General features: G+C 45.7%; 1 protein-coding gene across 1 annotated transcript in view; it reads right to left on the bottom strand.

The window, feature by feature from the left end:
* Positions 1-25,894, bottom strand: part of TARM1 (T-cell-interacting, activating receptor on myeloid cells 1) — a 46,689-nt gene extending 20,795 nt beyond the window's left edge. Inside the window, exons 1-3 of the mRNA XM_021706905.1 lie at positions 25,840-25,894; positions 24,290-24,385; positions 23,106-23,399 (exon numbers count right to left, since the gene is read on the bottom strand). Coding sequence (XP_021562580.1) covers positions 23,106-23,399; positions 24,290-24,385; positions 25,840-25,894 — 445 coding nt within the window. The remainder of the gene's footprint in view (positions 1-23,105; positions 23,400-24,289; positions 24,386-25,839) is intronic.
* Positions 25,895-26,306: the final 412 nt, after the last annotated feature.

Below are 26,306 nucleotides of genomic sequence, written 5' to 3'. Positions count from 1 at the left end.
AGGTGAAACAAAAGACAACAGAAGCACTAAAAGGTATCCAAATGGACGAGCTCAAAAACTGTTTTGAGCAGTGGAAAAAGTATCTTGGTAGGTGTATTGCATCAAACAGAGCGTACTTGGAAGATGACTGAATTTTAAATGTGTAAAAATAAACACACAGGCTGGGCTCAGTGGTTCAGCCTGTAATCCCAGCACTTTGAGAGGCAGAGGCAAGAGGATTGCCTGAGCCCAGGGGTTCAAGACCAACCTGAGCAACTTGGTGAGACCTTGTCTCTATAATAAATCAAAAAATTAGCCAGGCATGGTAGCATGTGTTTGTAGTTCCAACTACTTGGAAGTCTGAGGCAGAAGGATCGCCTGAGCCCAGCAGGTTGAGGTTGCGGTGGCCATGAACGTGCCACTGCACTCCAGCCTGGGTGATAGAGTGAGACTCCGACTCCAAAGAAAAAAGGGGGAGTGGGAGTGGGATTGGCAGTTGAGGGAAACTGCTAGGAGAGGGAGGGGCATACCTCATCAACAAGGGTACCTACATAATCAACGTTTGTATACCTAACCTTGAATTGTACCCCACATCTTTATAGTTAAAAAAAAAGAATAAATACACAATTTTTTTATAAAGTCTGAGTTTTCTTGGAACTTCTCTTGAATATCAGGTTTCTGAATCACTCTAATGTTTATCTCTAGGAAGGCAAATATTTACATCTCTGAAATGTAAATTTACCTACATATTGACCACTTGCCAGCTTCACCATCCAAATAAACAGGTGTGCTTCCTGACAGATTGCATTTGGTAAAGATTTTGGGGGGCAACTAACTTGGCCATACAGATAGAATTCCTTGAAAGTCCAAAAGAGACATATTAGGCTTATTTGATATGGTAAAATTATGCAGGCAGCCCTGGCAAACAACAACTGGTGTTTAACCCTCTTTGTGTTCTGTTTGTATAAAAGTGTTATTTATATGGATCCCAAACTTACATAAACTTTTAAAAATTCTGAAATGTCTTGGTGTATGCTATGAGTCATCATTACGATGACTACGTTAACTTGTTGTATGCCACAGAAATAACTAAGTTTCTTTGTCAGTTGCATCTTTAATCTTGACTAATCTGTCTTCTGCCATTTTTAAAAAAAGATCTATGTGGGCAAAGTTAGCAGTGGCTATGCAAGTCAAGGCCCTGCAAAGTAGGCTTCCTTGCCGAGGGACACAGAAAGAGGAGAAGGTGCAGAAACTGAAACTCAGCTCTGGCTCAAAAGGTCATTCTCTTTCCAGAGAATCCCTGCACTCTCTCTCGATCTCACCCTTCAGTGGGAAAGATGTTTTTTCTTGCCTCAGACATCATTCTAAAGAAAGGTGCACAAGAGGCCAGGTGCAGTGGCTCATGTCTGTAATTCTAGCACTTTGGGAGGTGGAGGGGGGAGGATTGCTCGAGCCCAGGAGGAGTTCGAGACCAGTCTGGGCAACATAGCAAGATCTCATCTCTAAAAAAAAAATAAAAATAAAAAAATTAGCCAGACGTGATGGCATACACCTGTAGCCCCAGCTACTTGGGAGGTTGAGATGGGAGGATCACTTGAACCCAGGAGGTCAAGGCTGCAGTGAGCCATGATTATGCCACTGCACTTCCACCTGGGTGACAGAGTGAGACTCTGACAAAAAAAAAAAAAGCCCAGCTTTGTGGCTCATGCCTGTAATCCCAGCATTTTGGGAGGAGGAGGCAGGGGGATTGCTTGAACCCAGGAGTTCAAGACGAGTCTGGGCAACATAGCAAGACATCATCTCTACCAAAAATAAAAAAAAATAAAAAAATGAGTCAGGAATAGTGGCATGAGCCTGTAGCCCCAGCCACTTGGGAGGCTGACATTGGCGGATCATTTGAATCCAGGAGGTCAAGGCTGCGGTGAGCCGTGATAATGCCACTGCATTTCAGCCTGGGTGACAGAGTAAGACTCTGACAAAAAAATTAAAAATAAAAAACAGACCGGGCTTAGTGGCTCACACCTATAATCCCAGCACTTTGGGAGGCCAAGGTGGGAAGATTGCTTGAGCTCAGGAGGTTGAGGCTGTGGTGAGCTGTGATTGTACCACTGTACTCCAGCCTGGACATCTGAGTGAGACTCTGACAAGAAGAAAGGTGCACAAGAGAGTCTGAGTGAATATATGAATTATCTATTGCTGTCTATTACACAAGTTTAGTGGCTTAAGCAACACACATTTATTTATCTCAGAGCCTCTGTATGCTAGGAGCCCAAGTACAGACTAGCAGGAGCTTTTATGAGCTGCAATCAAGGCATTGGCCAGAGTTGGAGTCTAATCTGAAAAGACACCTGGGGAAGAATCCACTTCCACACTACAATGTGATTCTGGCACTGACTGCCTGGAGTTAGCAAAGACTTCACAGGTTAAGTGAAGACTCATGAGATCACCCTCACTTCAGATGTTAGCAACACACTCCGTTGTTCCCAAGTCACCTGCACTTCTGACAAACTGCCTAAAAATTCAGAGGTTCTTATTGCCCACTCAGGCTCAATCATTTGCTCGGATGACTCAAAGAACTCAAGAAAGCACCGAACTTTTGATTATGATTTTATTATAAAGGAGACCAGGTTAAAGAAGAGACACAGCACAGTTTCTAAGAGGTCTCCAAATGCAGAGATTTTGTGGCCATAAGATGCACCATGGGCAGGGTGTACCCTGTGGCTCACACCTATAATCCCAGCACTTTGGGAGGCCAAGATGAGAGGATTGCCTGAGCCCAGGGTTTTGAGACCAACCGGGCAACTTGGTGAGAACTTGTCTCTACAATAAATCAAAAAATTAGCCAGATGAGGTAGTACACGACTGCAGTTCTGACTATTTGAAAGGCTGAGGCAGAAGGATCCCCTGAGCCTAGCAGGTCAATGCTGCGGTGGCCGTGAATAACAAAGTGAGATTCCAATTTTTAAAAAAATGCATCATAGCCAAGTGTGGTAGTTTATACCCATAATCCCAGCACTTTGGGAGACTGAGGTGGGAGGATCAGTTGAGGCCACGTGTTTGCGAGCAGCCTGGGCAACATAGCAAGACCTCTTCTCTATGAAAAAAAAAAATGTTTTTATTTAGCCAGACATGGTGACATGTGCCTGTAGTTCCAGCTACTCAAGAGGCTGAGGTGGTAGGATTGCTTGAGCAATCAAGGCTGTGGTAAGCCACGATCATGCCACTGCACTCTGACCTGGGTGACCAAGCTAGACCTCAGCTCAAAAACAAAAAAAAGTGCATCATCAACCAGGATGCTCCTCGGAGTCTTGGTGTCCAGAGATTTTATTGGGGCTTAATTACACAGGCACAGTTGATTGAATAATTGGCCCGTGACTGAATCCATCTCCAGCTTCCCTCTCTTTCCCAGAGATTGGGAAACTCGAACCCCCAACCTTCTAATCACATGGTTGGTGTTTCTGATTTGGCTAGCACCCATCCTGGGGTCACTCATTAGCATAAACTCAGGTTTGGTCCAAGGGACTTACCATGAATAACAAAGACACTCCTGCTGTTAGGAAATTCCAAGAATTTAGAGGTTACCTCCCAGGAATCAGGGACAAAGGCCTGCCAAATCCTCTGTTATTATTTTATTTTTTAAAATTTTGTTTGTTTATTTATTTATTTATTTTAAGGATGTGGGGTACAAGTCAGGATTAGGTATTCAAGTGGACATCATACAGGTAAAGTTTGGACCTCCCTTTTGGTCTCCACTTTGGCTGGTTTCAGATCAAATCCTTTATTATTCAACACAAGCCCACACAGTAGTTGGCAGAAGTCAACTCCTTGAGGACTATTGGACTGAGGGCTTAGCTTCCCCCTGGCTGGAGGCCATCCTTAGTTCCTTGCCTTGTGGGTTTCTCCGTCATGGTATCTTACTTTATGCAGCTCACCATCCAAGAAGGCAATCAAGAGGGTCTGCTAAAATGGTGGAAGTCACCATCTCATTTTATTTTCATTCATTTATTTATTGAGTCAGGGTCTCGCTCTGTCGCCCAGGCTGGAGTGCAGTGGCATGATCATGGCTTATTATGGCCTCAACCTCCTAAGCTCAGGTGATCCTTCCATCTCAGTCTCCTGAGTAGCTGGGACCATAGATGCACGCCACCACGCCCGGCTAATATTTTTATTTTTTGTAGAGAAGAGGTCTCTCCATATTGCTCAAGCTGGTCTCAAACTCCTTGGCTCAATCGATCCTCCCACCTCAGCCTCCCAAAGTGCCGGGATGACAGGTGTGAACCACTGCACCTGGCTGCTGTCTTATGTAACATAGTCTCTAAAGAGACATCCAATCTCCTTTGCGATATTCTGTAGGTGAGCAAGCAGAGGGATTCCCAAGAGGCAGGAATACAAGGAATGAGGACCATTGGAGGACATTTGAGGGTCTGTTTGCCGCAGTGAATGCTCACTCAGCCTCTTGATCCCCAGCCCACAAGCTTGTGTGAGGTCATGGGGAAGTTTTATCTTATTTCATTTTTAAATTTTATTATAAAGGATACAGTCAGAACCATCTTAATGAAGAGACACACAGCACAGGGTCTGAGAGGATGGCAGAGATAGAGATTTCGTGTTCATAAAATGCACCATGGCCAGGCGTGGTGACTCATGCCTGCCATCCCAGCACTTTGGGAGGCTGAGATGGGAGGATTGCTTAAAGCCAGGTGTTCGAGACCAGCTTAAGCAACATAGCAAGAACTCTTCTCTTTGAAAATTAAAAAAAAAAATTAGCCAGGTGTAGTGTCAGGCATGATTTGTTTTGGTGATGGCCTTTGTGGAGAAAAGGACGTAGAAACAAGATTGGCAGTAAAGAAAGGCACTGAGACCAGGCACAATGGTTCATGCCTGTAATCCCAGCACTTTGGGAGACAGAGGCGAGAGGATTACCTGAGCCCACGGGTTTGAGACTAGCCTGGGTAACTTGGTGAGACCTTGTCTCTACAATAAATCAAAAAATTAGCTGGGCATGGTAGCACACACCTGTAGTTCCAGCTACTTGGAAGGCTGAGGCGCAAGGATCGCCTGAGCCCAGCAGGTAGAGGCTGCGGTGGCTGTGAGTATACCACTGAACTCCAGCCTGGGCGACAGAGTGAGACTCTGACTCAAAAAAAAAAAAAGGCACTGAACACATATCAAAAAGGTAACAAGAAATGGTATAACCTCTTTGGAAGCTGTCAAGCTCCAGTGCTGGTCAGTAGTGGGATCGCGCCTGTGAACAGCTGCTGCACTCTAGCCTAGGCAACATAGTGAGACCCTGTCTCTGAGAGAAAAAGAGAAAAAATAGAATAGTGCCTGTGGTATAATTATATTTGTATAAAGTTTAAGAACAGGCAAAACTCATCTGTGATAAAAGCCAGAAAAGAAAGAAGTGGAAATTGACTGAAGAGAGTCACAAAGGAACTTTATGAAGTGCTTGTGAGATTCTATATTTTTAGCAGGATGGTGGTTATACTAAGTGAGCGAGATAGATAGATAGATAGATAGATAGATAGATAGATAGATAGATAGATAGATACAGACAGATGAGAGATGATAGTAGATAGCAGGTACTAGATAGATGATAAATGATGATAATGATAGATAAATGATGTTAGGTAAGATAGATATATAGATGATGATGATGATAGATATAGACAGATGACAGATAATAGACAATAGGCACATAAATAGATGATAGATGATGATGATTGATAGATGACATGTAGATAGATGATAGGTAAATAGATGATGATGATGATAGATAATAGAGACATGATAGAGAATAGATGACAGATGATAGGTGATGATGCTAGATGATAGATAAATTGATGATAGATAATAGATGATTATAATGATGATATTTTATATATATAAATACATGATATGTAAATTGATGATAGACAGATGATAGATAATAGATGATATTATATATAGATAGATGATAGGCAGATAGATGGTAGATAATAGATGATGATAGATAAATTGATGATAGATAATAGATGACGATGACAGATAGATGATAGATAAATTGATGATATATAGATAGATGATAGATAATAGATGATAATGACAGATGATAGATAATCGATGATGATAGATAGATGATAGATAAATAGATGATTATAGATAGATAATAGGTGATGATGATGATGACAGATAGATGACAGATAAATTGATGATAAATAGATGATGATAGATAATAGATAACGATGAGGAGGAGGAAGAAGATAGATAGATAGATAGATAGATAGAGACAGACAATGGATGATAAATAGAGAATAAGTACATAAACAGATGATGATGTTAGATAGATAGATAGATTAGATAGGTAGGCAGATGAAAGATAGATGATAGATGACAATGATGATAGAAACAGATGATACATAGATGATAGACAATAGGTACATAGATAGATGATCTATGATGATGCTAAATAGATGATGTTAGATAGAGAAGATAGATAGGTGATAGAAAGAGTGGAGACCGAGCTGTAGCATGTCACCGAGTTGTGCACTACGGATTTGTGCATTTTATTCTATGTAAATCATGCTTCTCATTTTAAGAAATTTTTTTTAAAGAAAAAGACAAGTTCTCAGTGGGATTTGAGGAAAGGAGTCCCCATTTGCCTAGTCCCCCATGTGGCCTCTGCCCCATCCCCTCATCCCTCATCAAAAGTCCTTCCTTCCCAGGCTCCGGGTCTTCTTCTGGCTATGTCTTCAGGACCGAGTATACACAGGTTTCCAGAGGTTGCTTTGTCTGGCTGGAAGGGACCTCAGTTAGGGCTCTGGTGTCCAACTCGGCATAAGTCACTCCATGGTTTTCCTCAGCTCTTGAGACCTGAGATCCTTCATCCTGGAGGTGAGGAAGAAGAAAAGGATACAGTCTATGGAGGAGTATTTGATTGCAAAGATTTACCATAACAATGCCACCAGAGGCAATCCCCTCAGGTTCCCCCCCACTCTGGGATCTTTTCTGTCCTCTCCATAAATCTTGCTTTAAAAAAAAGAAAAGAAAAGAGAACAATGTGGCCAGGTGCAGTGGCTCATGCCTATGATCCCAGCACTTTGGGAGGCCTAGGCTGGAGGATTGTTTGAGCCCAGGAGGTCAAGATCAGCCTGGACAACATAGCAAAGCCTCATCTCTACAAAAAAATTTTTTTAATGATCCAGATGTGATGACATGCACCTTAATCCCAACAATTTAGGAGGCCGAGGCAGGAGGATCACTTGAGCCCAAGAGTTCAAGACCAGCCTGGGCAGCATAGTGAAACCTCATTTCTCCAAAAAAAAAAAAGAAAAGAAAAAAATGTGGAGCATGATGGCGCACACTTGTGGTCCCAGCTACTCGAGAGCCTGAGAATTGCTTGAGCCAAGGAGGTCAAGTCTGTGGTGAGCTGTGATCATGCAAGTTCACTCCAGCCTGGGAGACAGAGTGAGACTCTGACTCTAAACAAACAAACAAACAAACAAATAAAACAATGTGGTTGATGGCTTTCCAAGATGGTTCCCATGAGCCTCCTGCTATTAAAGTCCCTGTGTGGTCCCAGCCACTGAGTGTCACCTGGACCTAGTGACTTTTTTCTAGTGAAAAGAACGCAGCAAGAGATGGGAAGCCCTGTCCAAGACTGATTGACAGAGGACTGTCACCTCCCTTTTGCTGGTACTTCTCAATTTTGCCCTCGTTTCCTCACACAGATGAAGCCAGCAGCCCTGCTATGGGCTTCCCTGTGGAGGGGCTCATGTGGCAGGGTACTGAGGGTGTTTGCCAGGCAACAGCCTGCAAAGAACCAAATCCTGCCAAGGGCACCCTGAGTGAGTGTGGAGACAAGTTGTCCCCTGGGGGAGCCTTAACATGACTGCAGTCCTGGCCCACACCTTTGTCATTTCTGGGAGACCCAGAGAAAAAGGACTCAGCTAAGCCACACCCCAATTCCTGACTTACAGATACTTAGAGATGATCAATGCCATTGCGTTAAGCCACTAAAGTTTGGGGTCACTTGTTACGCAGTGACAGATAATACATAAGAACAGCTATCAAATTAAGTTTTAATATGAAAATGCCACCGGGTACAGAGGCTCACACCTGTCATTCCAGCGCTTTGGAAGGCAAAGCGAGAGGATTGCCTGAGTACAGGGGTTCGAGACCAGCCTGGGCAACTTGGCGAGACCTCGGCTCTACAATAAATAAAAAAGTTAGCTGGGCATAGTGGCAATTGCCTGTGGTTCCAGCTATTTGGAAAACTGAGGCCGAAGGATTTTCTGAGCCCAGCAGGTCAAGGCTGCAATGGCCTTGAGCATGTCACTGCACTCCAGCCTGGGCAACAGAGTGAGACTCCGACTGAAAAAATAAAATATGAACATGTCCAGAATAGACAAATCCAGAGAGACGAAAAGCCGATTGGTGGTTGCCAGGGGATGGGAGGGGGAAGGAGCAAATGGGGAATGACTGCTCAAACAGTGTGGAGTTTCCTTTGGGGATGATGAAAGTGTTCTGGAACTGGATAATGGTGATCTTTGCACAACGTTGTGAATATGCTAGATATTACTGATGTGCACATGTTGAAATGATGAATTTTATGTTGCGTGAATTTTTTTTTTGAGTTGGAGTCTCACTCTGTTGCCCAGGCTGGAGTGTAATGGCACGCTCACAGCCACCACAGCTTCGACCTGCTGGGCTCAGGCGATCTTTCCACCTCAGCCTTCCAAGTAGCTGGAACTACAGGCATGTGCCACCACGCCCAGCTAATTTTTTGATTTGTGGTAGAGATGATGTCTCACCATGTTGTCCAGGCTGGTCTCAAACCCTTGGGCTCAGGTAATCCTCTCACCTCTGCCTCCCAAAGCACTGGGATCATAGGCGTGAGCCACCATGCCTGGCCATATTAAGCGAATTTTACTGTAATTAAAAAAATAGAATTGCAAGGAAAAAAATGAGTGTTAATATTAATAACTACTTCTAATAATGTATGTGGGACCTACTTTGTGGTGCACATTGGGGTAGGTTCTTTGTAGAAGGATCCTACCATATTTTCACACTAGCACCCAGAGGTGGGGTATATCATCCCCATTGCACAGATGAAGAAGGTGAGGTTCAGGGTGGGAAAGTCACTTGTCTGAGGTTACACAGGGAGTTTTAGTAACAGTAGCTACAAGGTGAGTGGCCACTCTGTGGCTGTCAGAGCATTAAGCCAGCCCGTGAACCATTCATCCTTCCCAGCCAACGCAAAAGGTGTTGTTCGTCCAGTGTTTCAAATGGGGACATGTCCTCAGAAGGAGGAGTCATGGGCTGAAGGTGCCTGGTCAGTCATGGGCTGAAAAGATGTCAAAGAGTTCAGATCCCGGAGAAAGGGTTGGGGAAATATGAAAGCCACTGGCAAAACTAGAGGCTGGGCGACAGAGAGCCTGGAATGAGAAGGGGCTCACAACTGATGGGAACTCACCGAGGCAGGCGACCAGCTTTTCAGGGCTGCAATTGCTTCTGGAGGAAGGAGAGTCTGCCATTACTTCATCCCAGGCACCAGGGCAAGGTCTATACACACACACATACACACACACACGTGCAAACACGTGTGCACTCATACCTGCACACATAACACTTTACACACACACGTGCATTGTCATACACACACACCCAAACATGCATAGACACTCACACATGCATATACATATGCACAGAAACACACAAGCACACATGCATGCTCGCACATGCATGCATGCATGCTCGCTCACATAGAAACACACACGCACACATGCTTGCATAGACACACATGTATATTCACCACACACATGCACACACCTATACACATGCAAACACACAAGAATACATGCATGCTTGCATATGCATACATGTACACTCACACATGAACACTCACACAGATAACACTTTGCAAACACACACATGCATAGTCACATATACACACATAAACACACACATGCACACTCACACCTATACACATAAACAAACATACACACATATTCACACATGCATACATGCACACTCACTCACAATACACACAAAAATACTCATGCACACTCATATGCATATAACACTTTGCAAACACACACATGAACAGTCACACATACATGTATGCATGCTTGCAGATGCATGCATGCATGCTTACTCACACAGAAACACAAAAGCACACATGGTTGCTTGCATATGCACACATGCATATTTACAATACACACACACACACCTATACACATACAGACACACAAGCACACACGCATGCTTGCACATGCATATATGCACACTCACACACATAACATTTTGCAAACACATACATACATAGTCACACATGCACACATAAACACACACACGCACACTCACACCTATACACATAAACACACAAGCACACTCATACACACGCTTGTACATGCATAGATGTACACTCACACATACACACAGAAACACACATGCACACTCATACGCAGATAACACTTCGCAAACACGCACATGCATAGTCACACATACACATATGAATGCTTGCACATAGATGCATGCATGCTCACTCACACAGAAACACACAAGCACATATGGTTGCTTGCATATGCACACATGTATATTTACAGCACACACATACACACACCTATACACACGCAGACACACAGGCACATATGCATGCTTGCACATGCATACATGCACACTCACACAAACACTTTGCAAACACACACATGCATAACCACACATGCACACATAAACACACACATGCACAGTCATACTATACACATAAACACACAGGCACATTCATATACACACTTGCACATGCATACATGCATACTCACACAGAAACAGAAACACACATGCACACTCATACGCAGATAACACTTTGCAAAGACGCACATGCATAGTCACACATACACACATAAGCATACCACACACACACACTCATACCTACATACATAACACTTTGCATACACACATGCATAGCCACTCCCACACACATAAGCACACAGGCACACACCTAAACACACATATACACATAAACACACAAGCACATACTCATGCTTGCAGTATACACAGAAACACACATGCACACTCACACACACATAACACTTTGCAAAAACACACATGCATAGTCACATATACACACATAAACACACTACACACTCACACACATGCACACACACTTACACACACAAATATACACAGGCAAGCTTACGCACATATGCATTGCACACATGCATGCATGTGTTGTGTGTGCATGTTCTTGTGCACACATGCATGAACACACCATGTACATTTGTTCCTATATACACCCTCAAACACACATGCAACACACAAAGAGCATACATATGTGCACCCCATGCATGCAAAACATGCTCCAATACACACTCACCACACACGCACAAGCACCCACGCATGTGTGTCCACACCACCTGCTCTTCCAGTTGGTTACCTGTTCCTTCTTCTTCTGGTCCCTTGGAAGAAGGGGAGCTGAGAGAGAGAAGCAAAGTGAATTGAAGCACGGGACAGGAAGGAAACTGGAGAGAGAAACCGAGGCCATGGTGGGTGGCGGGGGGAGGGTGCGCGGGATGCAAAACAAGGTCACGGCACATGCCTCAGTAAACCAGAGTCCCTCCGCCCATTCCAGCTCATGTGGCCCTCCCAGGCTCTCCACGGAACTCAGATACTTGGACAGGTCTCAAGAACTGAGGGGGAGGAGGGGTCGGGGCAGTGTGGATCATGGGGAAAGAATCCAAGGAGAATCGGTGAGATGTGCAGGATGGTCATGAGAGCATGGCACCCAGAAAGAGACCTGGAGGCGGGGGTGGGAGCTGGCCAGGGACATGTGGAAGGATGAGGTGGGAAAGCGGCCTTGGGTGGTCAAGAAAATGGTGGAGGGAGTGTCAAGTACTGGCTGACGAGATGGTCTGAGAAACTCTACCTTTCGGTCATCTTGTCAGGAGCCGCTCCTAGGGATAAGAAAAGAAGGAGAGAGGATTAGCCCTGAGAAGTTAGCTTCCTCGTTCTTTCACCCATGTCCCCAAAAGGCTTAGCCACTGTCTTTCTGAACTTACTACACCGGGCGTATTTGTAGATGAGAAAGGCTGAGAGGAGGAAGATTAAGGTCAGGATGACAACGATGACGATCCCAGGGGTTCCTGGCGTTGAGATAGCAAATGAGAGCTAGTTGGTTTCCTTAAGCATGTTCTTTCTTTATTTATGTTTTACTTTTTTGAGTCAGAATCTCACTCTGTCACGTTCATGGCAGTGGCACGTTCATGGCCACCACAACCTCGACCTCCTGGGCTCAGGTGATCCTTCCACCTCAACCTTCCATGTAGCTGGAACTATAGGCACACCCCACCACAACTGGCTATTTTTTGATTTATTGTAAAGACGTGGTCTCACTGTGTTGCCCAGGTTGGTCTCAAACTCCTGGACTCAGGCAATCCTCTGGCCTTTGCCTCCCAAAGTTCTGGGATGAGAGGCATGAGCCACCACACTCAGCCATTTTGTTTTGTTTTGTTTTTAATTTTGTAGAACAGAGGCTCACTACATTACCCAGGCTGATCTCAAACCCCTGGACTCAAGCAATCCTCTTGCCTCAGCCTCCAAAGTGCTGGGATTACAGGCATGAGTTACCACGCCTGGCTCTTAAGCATGTTCGGATGCCTAAACATGTCTACAATTGACTGAGTTACTATTATGTGCTAGAGACCTTGGTACATCTTTCTCATACCGATAAGTTGCCTGGCAGAGAGAGGCTCATATTACAGATAAGGAAGCCAAGATTCAAGAGTTGAAGTAAGATTTCTAGTCACTCAACTCCCGAGCAGACAAACTGTGACTGCAACCCTACCCACCACTCAAGACCTTGTTTTTAACCTCACTCTTCAGGCATCTCCAAAATATAGATAAACATCCTCAAGAAATGTCTGTGTCATTGCTTCACGAGGACGACTCATCTCATGTCTGAATGACTCTATGTCCTGAGAAGTATTATTCTTCTCTTACCTAATCTTGCTCCTTCTGTCTGAGAACAATTCGTTTCTTTAGTTTTATCTAGAAGGCAGAAGTCTCGAGTTAAAAAAATCAATTTGCAAAACAAAAATCACAATATTATAGCATCCATGTATAAATTTAAAATTATATATTGTTTATAAAGTCATGCCTAGACAGGACAAGTACAAAACACACACGAAATTGACAACATAACAACTTTAAGATAGAAGTTTCTACCAGGGAGACAAAATAATGTGAATCGTTTGAGAGAAAAAGAGGATTTTTGTTTTATTTTTGTGTGTGTGTAGAAAAAAAGCAACTTGGAACAAATATGACTAAGTGTGAACAATTGTAATTCTGGCTGGTGGATGCAAGATTGTGTTTTTATTATTCTATTTTGAGATATTTTTATTGTCTTTCTTTTTTGAGTCAGGGTCTCTCACCTAGGCTGAAGTGCAGTGACATAACCACAGCTCACTGCAGCCTGGACCTCAGAATATTTTTCACATTTCTCAAAAGAGAGAAAATTTGTATCAATTCCTTTGCTTGTTTGTAGAAGGAAAGTTTTCTGAGTTTTGGTTATTTCTTTAAATGTATATTTTATTTTGAAGATATGGGATGCAATTCAGGATTAGGTATACAGGTGTACATTGTACAGGTAAAGTTTGGGCCTTCCTTTGGTCCCCACTTTGCCTGGTTTGAAATCAGGTACCCTTATTAATGTTGTGTTCCCCTGTCCCCCACTTCCAGAGTTTTAGTTCTGTCTAGGAAAGGGAATGAAATAAAATGGGACACAGGAAAAAGACAAGGGGCTCCAAAAATGTCTGATTCTATCCAAGGACCCAAGACTCTGTCGTGGGCAGGTGTGATGGTTAATGTTATGTCAATTTGTCTACACTACAACACCTGATTTGTGTAGTCAAACACCAGTCTTGGTGTTGCCATGAAGGTATCTTTTAGATATGATTAAGTTTTCAAGCAGTAGACCCTGAGTGAAGCAGATGACCCCCATTTGCGGGTCTGCCTCATCCAATGAGTTGAAAGCCTTAAGAGAAGAGACTGAGCCGGGTATGGTGGCTCACACCTGTCATCTCAGCACTTTGGGAGGCAGAGGTGAGAAGACTGTGTGAGCCCAGGGGTTCAAGATCAGCCTGAGCAACTTGGCGAGACCTCGTCTCTACAATAAACCAAAAAATTAGTCGGGCATGGTGGTGCGCGCCTGTAGTTCCAGCTACTTGGAAGGCTGAGGCAATAGGATCTCCTGAGCCCAGGAGGTCTAGGCTGCCGCAGCTGTGAGCCTGCCACTGAACTCCAGCCTGGGCAGCAGAGTGAGACTCCGTCTCAAAAAAAAAAAAAAAAAAAGAAGAAGAAGAAGAGACTGAGGACCCCCACGGAGGAAGGAATTCTGCCTGTAGAATGCCTTTGAACTTGAAATTGCAACACCAACTCTTCTCTGGGTCCTCTAGCCCACCAATCTGTTTTGCAGATTTCAGACTTGCCAGCTTCAATCTCAGTGACCAAATCCTTAAAATCTCTCTACGTACATATATAGATAGATATGAGGGGGGACCCAAAAAAACCCAGAATTTATTTATTAAAAATTGAATATTTATTCTTACATGTTTAAACTTCAGTCACCTTCAAATAAATCTGTATTGGATGCAATATACCTATCGAGATGATTTTCCCACTGCTCAAGACAGTTTTTGAACTTGTCCATTGTGATGCCTTTTAGTGTTTCTGCCACGTTTGGTTTCCCCTCTTCCACATCAGCAAAACATTTCCCTTTGAGGACTTTTTTCAACAGGGGAAACAAACAAACAAAAAGCTGCTGAAGGTGAAATCGGGTGACTAGGGAGGGTGGAGGATGGGGGTCATGACATTTTTGTTCAAAAACTGCTGAACACTCAGCGAGGTGTGGGCAGGTGTGCTTGTAAGTCACTCATCATGAAATGGGCAAACACATTGAAAGAATATTTTTTAAAGATTCACTGACGTTGAACACGGCCTCTCACAACAATGCTAGCTGGTACACAGATGCTGATGAATTCTTAGAACACTTACCTAGTGGGGGAGGACTGTACTACAAGGGACCCACCCTCCAAAAGAGAATTCTTTTTTTTTTTGTGGTCCCCCTTGTAGATGATAGATAGACAGATGATAGATAGAAGACAGATGATAGATCTATATATATTATACACACACACACACACACACACACACACACACACACACACCCCCCTGTGTATATATTATATAGAGTTACATGTTACTTAATGTCGGATACTTTCTGAGAAATGCAACATTAGGCAATTTCATCATTGTGTGAACATCATAGAGTGAACTTAGCCAAGCCTAGATGGTCTAGCTTACTGCACACCTAGGCTACATGATATTGCCTATTACTACTAGGCTACACACTTGTACAGCACTTGACTGTACTAAATATTGTAGGCAACTGTAGCACAATGGTGAGTATTTGTGTATCTAAACAGAATAGGTTCAGTCAAAACACAGTATTATAATCTTATGAAACCACCATTGTATATGCAGTCTGTTGTTGACCAAAATGTCCTAATGTGGCATGTGAGTGTACATCTTTTTGGTCGTGTATCACTGGAGAACCCTGGCCAAAGCGACTGGGTGGGAGAATTCTCTTAACCTTTTACCTGGTTAGGACAAACAAGTGCGGCTCATTGCCGTGTCCACTTAATTTTACACAAACACGCTCTTTGTGGCTGAAGCAAATCTGACTGGTTTTCTTTCTGGTTTTTTTTTTCCCTCTCTATTTTATTATTGAGATGTGGAGTACAAGTCAGGATCAGGTACATAAGTAGTCTACGTGTAGGTGAAGTTTGGTCCTCCAGTTGGTCCTCACTTCCCCTGGTTTAGGATCAGATACCCTTTGTGATGACACGTGCCTCCCCCGCTCCCTCCCTCCCGTGGCAGATTCCTTCCTTGTAGCATTGTGATAAATAAATGTACAGGACCCACTTATGAGTTTTCAATGTGAAAATAAAATATAAAGACTGTTCTTGGAGTTATTTCTAAACAGAACGTGTCTCTAATCCCAATGAGAATTGCAGAAGAGAAAGAGGAGAAGGAAGAGAAAGAAGATGACGAGGAGGAGGAGAAGGAAGAGGAAGGAGAACAAGAACAAGAAGAACAAGGAAAAGGAGGAGAACAAGAAGAATAAGAAGAAGAAGAAAAAGAGGAGGAAGAAGGAGGAGGAGGAGGGAATTACTATATTTTATAATTCTCTGTCTTTTTTTTTCTTATCTCAGGATAAATGCTGCGGCCACAAGCACCGCTGATGAGTATCCTCAAGATAGATAGGAAAAGGATTAAATTAGAAATGGCCATGATTTCTAGGGTAGGCATACCTTGGCTATTTTCTGCAGTGCTTCCAGAGATCACACAGGTAATAACCCACATGAGCAGGTACTGAGCACCTACCATGTACCTAATCCGCCATCCTCTCCTCGGTCATGCAGACACTCGATCTCCACTGCACAGAGAGACCAGGAGAGAGCAAGAGCACTACTTTCTCTCTCTCTCTCTCTCTCTCTCTCTCTCTCTCTCTGTGTGTGTGTGTGTGTGTGTGTGTGTGTGTGTGTGTGTTTGAATTGGAGTTTCACTCCGTCACCCAGGCTGGAGTGCAGAGGCATACTCACAGCCACCCCAGTGTCAACCTGCTGGGCTCAGGCGATCCTTCCACCTCAGTCTTCCAAATAACTGGAACTACAGGCGACCGCTACCATGCCTGGCTAATTTTTGATTCTCAATTGTAGAGACGAGGTCTCACCAAGTTGCCCGGGCTGGTCTCGAACCCGTGGACTCAGGCAATCCACTCGCCTTGGCCTCCCAAAGTGCGGGGATTACAGACTAAGCCACCAAGCCCGACCAAGCATTGCTTTCTTAGCAGATGAGCTAACAAGAGCTCAAGTAGGCTCCATGACGTGCTCATGGCAACACAGCCAGGGAGTCGCAGAGCCAGGGCTGGGGCACATAGGCCTTGTGCAGCTCTGTGGATGGGACTCCCGGACTCAGCCCTCACTGCCTTGAGCACTCACAGCTGTGTGGGCTTCACCTCCTGGAGCTGATCAAAGCCTAAGAACCGAATACCTCGGGCCTCTGAAGGCCCTTCCTTCAACTCTGCTGCAGAGAAGGCAGAAGGACTGACAGGGTCCCTACCCTGTATTTCCTCTGTCCCCTGTGGTTTTACTTCAGTTCTTCACTCCTCTGTCCTGCCAGTCGGAGCTTCTACCTCACAGCTACCAGCAGGAAGTGGGATGCTGGCCAGGCGCAGTGGCTCATGCCTACAATCCCAACACTTCAGGAGGATCACTTGAGTTCAAGAGCTCAAGACCAGTCTGGGTAATATAGTGAGACCCCCGTCTCTACAAAAAATCAAAAAAGCCAGGCACAGTGGCACATGCCTGTAATCCCAGCACTTTGGAAGACAGAGACAAGAGGACTGAACCCACAGGTTGGAGACCAGTCTGGGAAATATGGCAAGACCTCGTCTCTACAATAAATCAAAAAAAGTAGCTGGGTGTGGTGGCACACGCCTGCGGTTCCAGTTACTTGGAAAGCTGAGGTAGAAGGATCGCCTGAGCCCAGCAGGTCGACACTGCTGTGGCCATGAGCAGTATGCCACTATACTCCAGCCTGGGTGACATAGTGAGACTCCAACTCAAAAAAATAAAAATAAAAAAAGTAACCAAGCACAGGGATGCATACCTTTAGTCCCAGCTACTCGGAAGGCTAAGGTTGGAAGATCACAGCTCAGAAGCTATGAATAAACCCCATGAACCGTCAGATGCCTGACTCTGAAGAAATCAGATGGGGAAACTAGAGGGAAATTGAACTTGGGAATACAGGGGGGGGAAATAAACAGACCCACAAGTGACCTTACAGGAAGACGGATGATGACAGGTGAGGTAACTAGTATCACAACTAGATATACAAGATCTGACAATTAGGTTCACGAACCCATCCTAGAAAAAGTACTCCAGCCAGGTTCGGTGGCTCAGCCTGTAATCCTGTGCCTTGGGAGACTGAGTTGAGTGGATTGCCTGAGCCTGCAGGTTCAAGACTCACCTGGGCAACTGAGTGAGACCTCATCTCTACAATAAATCAAAAAAAAAATTAGCCGGATGTGGTAGCGCGTGCCTGTAGTTCCAGCTACTTGGAAGGCTGAGGCGGAAGGATTGCCGGAGCCTAGCAGGTCGAGGCTGCGGTGGTTGGGAGCGGCCACTGCACTCCAGTCTGGGAGACAAAGTGAGACTCCAACTCAAAAAAAAAAAAGAAAGAAAAGAAAAAGTACTCCATACCTCATTGCTGACCATCACTATGGTCACCCTCGAAGTCCTTCCCTTGGGAAGCTGTGCACCAACACCAGCACCTAATCCACCCATCAAAGCAATTTTGGAACTCTTCTTTTCTGGAATGGCCATCAGACCCATCGTCATATTACCCTGAATGTCCTTGACCAGGAATACATCACATGTCTTCCTTTCAATATTTCCTTTATCTTTGGGCAAGAAAAAAGTCATTGGGGGCCAGATCAGGTGAGGAGGGAGAGTGCTTCAATACAGTGATTTGTACAGGGCTGCCCACATAAGTCCACTGTGACAAGTTTGCGAACTTAATTGTCAGACCTCAACAAGTAACAACAACAGCTCTGATGGCCACCCTCAGAAAAAAGAGTTCCAAAACTGCTTTGACAGGTGGACTAGGCACTGGCATGGCTGCATAGCTTCCCAGGAGGAGGACTTTGAAGGTGACTGTAGTGGTATTCAGTAATGAGGTATGGAGCACATTTTCTAGGATGGTTCACGAACCTAATTGTCAGACCTCGTATCTCAAATGACTGTTGGTTTGGGGACATAGTTGGGATGGGAGGAAGTATGATGCCCAACTGGAAAATAGACAGTGGGTCTAAATCAGGGCTTCTCAACTTTGACGCTACTGACATTTGGGACTGGAGAGTTCTTTGGGGGGAGTGATCTCCAAATCAGCAACGGGACCCTGATGTTTCCCGTCTTTGGTTTTCGGTCCATGACTCTGCAGCAAACACCTCTGCTGACCACACCTTCTCCTGGTCCAAGAATAACACCCCTGCTTCTTCTAGAAACCGCTCATTTCCCCCTCTACATTCATGTAACCCTAGATAGAGCTGGGTTTTCTTGCAGGGAACCTTCCTCATCACTGATCCAGAGGCCAAGTCACCCAGAAAGAATCCCAGTCTTCCCTAGCATTTGTTTGCTTGTCCATTTGTTTGTCTTGTAACAAGACAAGTCTGAAAAAGATGAGGCCGGGTGTGATGGCCCAGGCCTGTAATCCTAGCACTTTGGGAGGTGGAGGCAAGAGGATTGCCTGCCTCAACCCCCGGGGTTCGAGACCAGCCTGGGTAACTTGTCAAGACCTCACCTCTACAATAAATTAAAAAATTAGCCAGGAATGGTGATGCGAGCCTGTGTTTCCAGTTACTTGGAAGGCTGAGGTGGAAAGATTGCCTGAGCCCAGCAGGTCAAGGCTGCGGTGGCCATGAGTGTGTCACTGCACTCCAGCATGGGTGACAGAGGGAAACTCCGAATCAAAAAAAACCAAAACAAAACAGGGTGGGTCACTCTCCAGGAGTAGAATTCATGAGCCTCCACACTTAGTTCTTGAAAGCCATGTTCCCTGCCGAGTAGAGGAAGAGAGTGGAACTGACAACACCACAAACAGGTGTCAGACTGGAAGAGAGTGGACCTGACAACACCACAAACAGGTGTCAGAGAGGAAATGCATCGGGCAGAATTTCGGTCTCTGGTTCCATTTTTTCAATTTCAATCTTTTTGTTTTTGTAGAGGCAGGGTCTCATTATGTTGTCCAGACTGGTCTCAAACTCTTGGCCTCAAGTGATTCTCCCACCTCAGCCTCCCGAGTAGGTAGAACTACAGGTGCACAACACAACACCTGGCTAATTTATTATTATTTTTTTGTAGAGACCAAGTCTCACTATGTTGTCCAGGCTGGACTCAAACTCCTGGCCTCCTCCTTCTCAGCCTCCTGAGTAGCTGGGACTATAGGTACACACTGCCACATTCCGCTAATTTTGCTATTTATTTTTTCTAGAAACAGAGTCTCACAGTGGTCCCTAGGCTGATCTCACATTCTTGGCCTCAAGCGATCCTCCTGTCTCAGCCTCCCGAGTAGCTAGGATTGCAAGTATGAGCCACCATGCTTGGCCAATTCTGGTTCTAGTTTTTGGAGTCAGAGTCCTGTGCTCAAAACTCAGCTCTCTCTCTCTCTCTCTCTCTCTCTCTCTCTCTCTCTCTCTCTCTCTCTCTTGAGTTGGAGTCTCACTCTGTTGCCCAGGCTGGAGTGCAGAAGCATGCTCAAGGTCACCTCAGCCTTCCAAATGGTTGGAACTACAGGCACACATCACCATGCCTGGCTAATTTTTTTTATATTATCTACTGTAGAGAGATGTCTCACCAAGTTGCCCAGGTTGATCTCGAACCTGTTGATTCAGGCAATCCTCTCATCTTGACCTCCCAAAGTGCTGGGATTATAGGCGTGAACCATTGCACCTGGTCTGGTTCTAGATTTTGAAGCCAAGTAGCAGTCATGCACTTCCCATATTTGCTTTTCAGCTCTCCAGTGGCCCCCAGCCAGACATGACCTTGCTTCCCACACAGACATTTGGCAATGTCTGGCTGCATTTTGGGTCATTACAACTGGAAGGGAAGACATACTGAGTAGAGGCCAGGGATGCTGAAAACATCCTACAATGCCCCCCAAAAAGAATGAACCAGTTCAAAATCCCAAGAATATCAGGTTGGAAATCTCCTGGAATTATTTCTTTAACTCCATGATCTGACAGATTTCATTTTTCTTGGGCTATTTTAAGGGTTTTGTCACTTGTAATTAATCCTGACTAATGCAGACACCTACAGCAAAGCCAGTGATGATAGTTGATTATCTATGTTCCCTCAATTTTTACAGAAGTTGTACGGGTCATGTGTCTGCATTGTCATGTCCAGATTACTGATAAGAAAATCATATACAAGGAAATGACTTGCCTAATATCTCACAGACAGCAGATGTCAGAATGACAGTTTTAATTTGGCTCCACCTGACTTCAAAACTTGTTTTTTTAATTTTAAAGAATTATCTTTTTTTTTTGGTAGAGATGAGTCTTGCTATGTTGCCCAGGCTGGTCCCAAACTCCTAGGCTCATGCAATCTTCCTCTCAAAGTGCTAGGATTACAGGCATGAGCCACCATGCCCAGCCAAAAAAAAAGAAAAGTTTTTTATAGCCAGGGTCTTGGTCTCTTGCCCAGGCTAGAGTACAGTGATGCTCACTGAAGCCTCGAATATCTGGGCTCAAGCAACCCTCCTGCCTCCTAAGTAGCTGGAACTACAGGCCCATACCAACACACATGGCTAATTTTTATTTTTGGTTATTTTTTATAGAGACAAGAATCTCACTATGTTGCCCAGGCTGGTCTCAAACTCCCAGCCTCAGGCAATCCTCCCACCTCAACTTTCTGAAACACTAGGATTTTAGGCGTGAGCCACCATACCTGGCCCCAAACTTTTTATAAACTTTATGCTGCTTTAAAGATCATAGGGGTCCACAGGGACCCTGAAAACACACCACCAGTTCCCCACCATGTGCTTTTTAGAAATTCTAGGCTCTTTGGTTACTGCCCTGTGGAGTTATGGTTGGTCTTCTCTTTGACACTGGGTTATTTAACACCATGAGGAAGGTACCTGGTTCCTACTTCTCTTCTACCTCCTTGTCCCCATATAAACCCAGTCCTCAAAACAGCCCTCACTCAGAAGGGTTAAAAACAGCTCTTAGCTGGGCGCAATGTCTCATGCCTGTAATCCCAGCACTTTGGGAGGCTGAAGTGAGAAGACTGCCTGAGTCCAAGGATTTGAGACTAGCCTGGGCAACATGGCAAGACCTCATCTCTACACTCCAGCCTGGATGACAGAGTGAGACTTCGACTCAAAAACAAAACAAAACAAAACCAGCCCTTTCAAAACAAACAGGCCTGGCACGGTGGCTCACGCCTGGAATCCCAGCACTTTGGGAGGCAGAAGCGAGAGGATTGCCTGAGACCAAGGGTTTGAGACTAGCCTGGGCAACATGGCAAGACCTCGTCTCTACAATAAATCAAAAAATTAGTTGGGCATGGTGGTGCACACCTGTGGTTCCAGCTACTTGGAAGGCTGAGGCAGAAGGATCACCTGAGCCCAGCAGGTCAAGGTTGTGTTGGCTGTGAGCGTGCCACTGCACTCCAGCTTGGGCGACAGAGTAAGACTCCGACTCAAAAAAAAAAAAAAAAGATTAGGTCAAGCAATGGTAGTGGGGTATTATTAAAAATGAAAGAGCTGGGTACAGTGGCTCATGCCTGTAATCCCAGCACTTTGGGAAGTCAAGGTAGGAGGATGGTTTGAGACCGGGAGTTCAAGACCAGCCTGGGCAACATAGTGAGACCTTGTCTCTACAAAAAAATAAAATAAAAAAGGTTAGCCAGGCACGGTGGCATGTGCCTGTAGTTTAAGCTACTTGGGAGGCTGAGGTGGGAGGATCTCTTGAGCCCAGTAGGTCGTGGCTGTGGTGAGCTCTGATCGTGCCACTACACTTCAGCCTGGGCAGTAAAGTGAGACCCTGACTCAAAAAAAAAAAGAAAGAGTTCTTTCTAGAAGTCTCCAAGTCAGAGAAAGCTACCCCCTGGGCTCTTTGAATTCTTCCTCTTCCTTCTGTGTGAATCTCCTTCTGAACCACTCCAGGGGGTGTCATTCACACTTTAGTCTAAATGAATGGTTCCTCACCCCTGAGATGTGCAAAGACTTTGTGGTTGTACCTTCTTTCCCTCAGCAGGATCAGGAATTACAAATCCCATCCCCCACTGTAACTCCTTCAGAGAACATCTGGTCATCTGTGGTGGGAAGGTCCCAGCCTCCTTTTAAGCGATTCCCTACCTCCCACACCACCCGTCTGAGAAGATTTGCCCCACAATCCCACAGAATCCTGGCCCTAACTCGGTCCTTCCCAAATGATTTTTCCAGCCCCCAGTGGGGGAGACAGACCCTCCCTGTAGGTCACAGGGTTGGCAGGTAATCCAGATGTCATCCTCCTGAGTGCAAAACCTTACCTGTCACCCAGATCTCAAGAGTGCTGGGATCTGAGGCCCAGAAAGGGGCTGTTGCCAGGTGATATACACAACTGTAGTTCCCGGTGTCCCTGAATGTCACGTTCTGGAGGGAGAACTCCACCCTGTTCTTCTCTGAGTTCCAATACTGGATAGGCGATGGGGTCCCCGCCTTCAGTAGAGCGAACATGTGAAATCCAATGAAATGGCCTGGCCTCTGGCACTGCAGAGTCACCGTCTCTCCTGGGGTCATGATACGACTCTGGTGGGCTTGGAAGGTAGGTTTAGGCATAATCCCTATAAGAGAAAGTAGCGTCTGAGGTCATGGGGGAAGCCTGGGCACCCCTCACCCTTGTTTTCCTGGAGTTGGAATAAATCAAAGACCCCGAGCTCACTCTTTGCCAACTCCAAGGTGGGGAGTTCCCTCCTACAAGGCCTGGAAAAAACCCAGGCAGTCGATTCTTTTTTTTTTGAGTTGGAGTCTCACTCTGTCACCCAGACTGGAGTGCAGTGGCCGCTCCCGGCCACCGCAGCCTCGACCTGCTGGGCTCCAGCGATCCTTCCGCCTCAGACTTCCGAGTAGCCGGAATCACAGGCGCATGCTACCATGCCCGGTTAATTTTTTATTTATTGTAGAGATGAGGTCTCACCTGCCCAGGTGGGTCTCGAACCCGTGGGCTCAGGCAATCCACTCACCTCAGCCTCCCAAAGGCGTGGGATTACAGGCTGAGCCTCCAAGCTCGGCTCTTTTTTTTTTTTTTGTAGTCAGAATTTCACTCTCTTGCCCAGGCTGAAGTGCAGTGGCATGATCACGACTCATCACAGTCTCGAACTCCTGGATTCAGGTGATCCTCCTGCCTCAGTCTCTCAAGTAGCTGGAACTACAGGCATGCGCCACCACACCCAGCTAACTTTTTTGATTTTTTTGGAGAGACGAGGTCTTGCTATGTTGCCTAGGCTGGTCTCAAGCCCCTGGGCTCAAATGATCTCCCAACCTCCGCCTCCCAAAGGACAGGGATTACAGGCCTAAGTCACCACACCTGGCCCAGGCATTCAATTCTGATCCATTCTCTCTCTATCCGCCCCACTGACTACACTGGAGAAGGGATCCCATCCTCCTTCTCTTCCTCTGCTTTCTCCCTCATCCCTGGTGCCCCATATGCCATCCTAAAGAACCCTCTTCTCACCTGTCACCAGCAGTAGAAGGACATCACTGCCCTGTGATGTTCTGTAGGGGACCGTCCATGTGCGGTACTCACAGGTGTACTTGCCAGCATCACTGTCTTGTATATCAGTGAGGTAAAATTCAGCCAGGCCCTCCACAGAAACAGATGCTTTCAAAGAACTCAAAATAAAATTTCCCTTTCTGAGAACAAAGTTCACATCCCTGGCAGGAGTCTGGCATTGCAGTATCACGTTGCTCTTGGGAGGGACCACCGAGCTGGGCCAGGCCACAAGGGAGGGCTTGGGCAGAGACCCTGCAGGGAAGCAGAGCCCAGACCTCACTGCACTCACTCCTGACCCTCAGGAAGCCCATCTGAGAAGGAGGAGGAGGGTCAGGCATGGTGGCTCACACCTGTCATCCCAGTCCTCTGGGAGGCCAAGGCGGGAAGATTGCTTGAGCCTAGGAGTTCAAGACCAGCCTAGGCAACATAGTAAGACCATGTCTCTACAAAAAATAAAAAAAAGGGAGGAGGGAAGGGGTCTTTGGGGTGAGGATCAAGGAAGTTTTCATTGAAGAAACACTCACCATCTCCCCTCATGTCTCCTTGGCCAACACGCAGCCCTGCAAGAGAGTCTTCCGTGAGACAAAGTACCTGCCCCGTCCACGTGTCATCCTGCCCTGACCCTGGGAGCCATCCCAGAGGCTCCTGCTGAGGATGGGTCTCTTGTTGTGGGACTCCCCACAATCCCAGCCTCTTCCCTAAGAACCTACCTGGCATCAACGTCTGTGTGCAACTTGTGTTAATGTCCTGTGCCACACACTTAGGCTGGGCGCAGTGGCCGATGCCTATAATCCTTACACTTTGGAAGCCTGAGGCAGGAGGGTCGCTTGAGTCCAGGAGTTCGAGACCAGCCTGGGAAACATAGCGAGATCCCATCTCTACAAAATATCAAAAAAATTAGGTGGGCGTGGAGGCGAATGCCTGTAGTCCCAGCTACACAGGAGACTGAGGTGGGAGGATCACTTGAGCCCTGGAGGTCGAGACCGTGGTGAGTTCTGATCATGCCATTGCACTCCAGCCTGGGTGACAGAGTGAGACCCTAACTCAGAATAAAACCAATTGCCACACACTTTCTTAGTACCGGGCAGGTACTTCATCTCACAAAAGACTCTCTTGCAGGGCTGTGTGTTGGCCAAGGAGACATGAGAGGAGATGGTAAGTGTTTCTTCAATGAAACCTTCCTTGATCCTTCACCCCAAAGACCACTTCCCTCCCCCACCTTTTTTTTTTTGGGTAGAGACATGGTTTTACTATGTTGCCCAGGCTGGTCTTATGACAACACAGATTCATTATCTTGCAGTTATATGATCAGGAGTCTGAAATGGGTCTCACTGGGATTAACATAAAGGCATTGGCAGGCCTGCATTCCTTTTGCAGGCTCTAGGAAAGAGTCCATCTCTTTCCTTTCTGGCTTCTAGAAGCCACCGACATTCCCCGACCCCCCCACCACCACCACACAGTCACAGTGTGAAAGAGTGAAGATTCCAGCCCCTTACCCTGCTCCAAAGCACCTGCACTGTCCACTACCCCATACGGGAGCAGAGAGACGCCATTGAGGACAGACATTTCCCCGACTCTGGAAATACCAGGTGAGACACTCTACACCTGGAGTTCTGGAATCTTGAGGCTTTATCTGCACATGAAGCAGAAATCCCTATTCACACCACAACCTTATGTCTAAGACTGGAGTTCCCCAAACTGCAGCCCAACCCGGCCCCCCACCTGTTTTGACAAATAAAGTTTTATTGGAACTCAGCAATACCCATTCATTGACATATCGTCTGGGGCTGCTCTTGGGCTGTGGTGGAGGAGTTGAGTAGTTGCCACAGAGACTGTGCGACTCGTGAGCCTATCAGATGACCCAGCCCTTCACATAGAAGTTGGTCAACACCTACCAAGGTCATTGAATTCACAGCTTACTTGTCTTCTCAAGGTTTTCTCAACCACAGCTCCCTTCATTTACTCTCCTAACCCATCT

The sequence above is a fragment of the Carlito syrichta genome, unplaced genomic scaffold, assembly GCF_000164805.1.
Source record: "Carlito syrichta isolate Samal-C Ts95f unplaced genomic scaffold, Tarsius_syrichta-2.0.1 Scaffold316208, whole genome shotgun sequence".
NCBI classification, from domain to species: Eukaryota; Metazoa; Chordata; class Mammalia; order Primates; family Tarsiidae; genus Carlito; species Carlito syrichta.
This window is presented reverse-complemented; position numbering and strand designations above follow the sequence as displayed.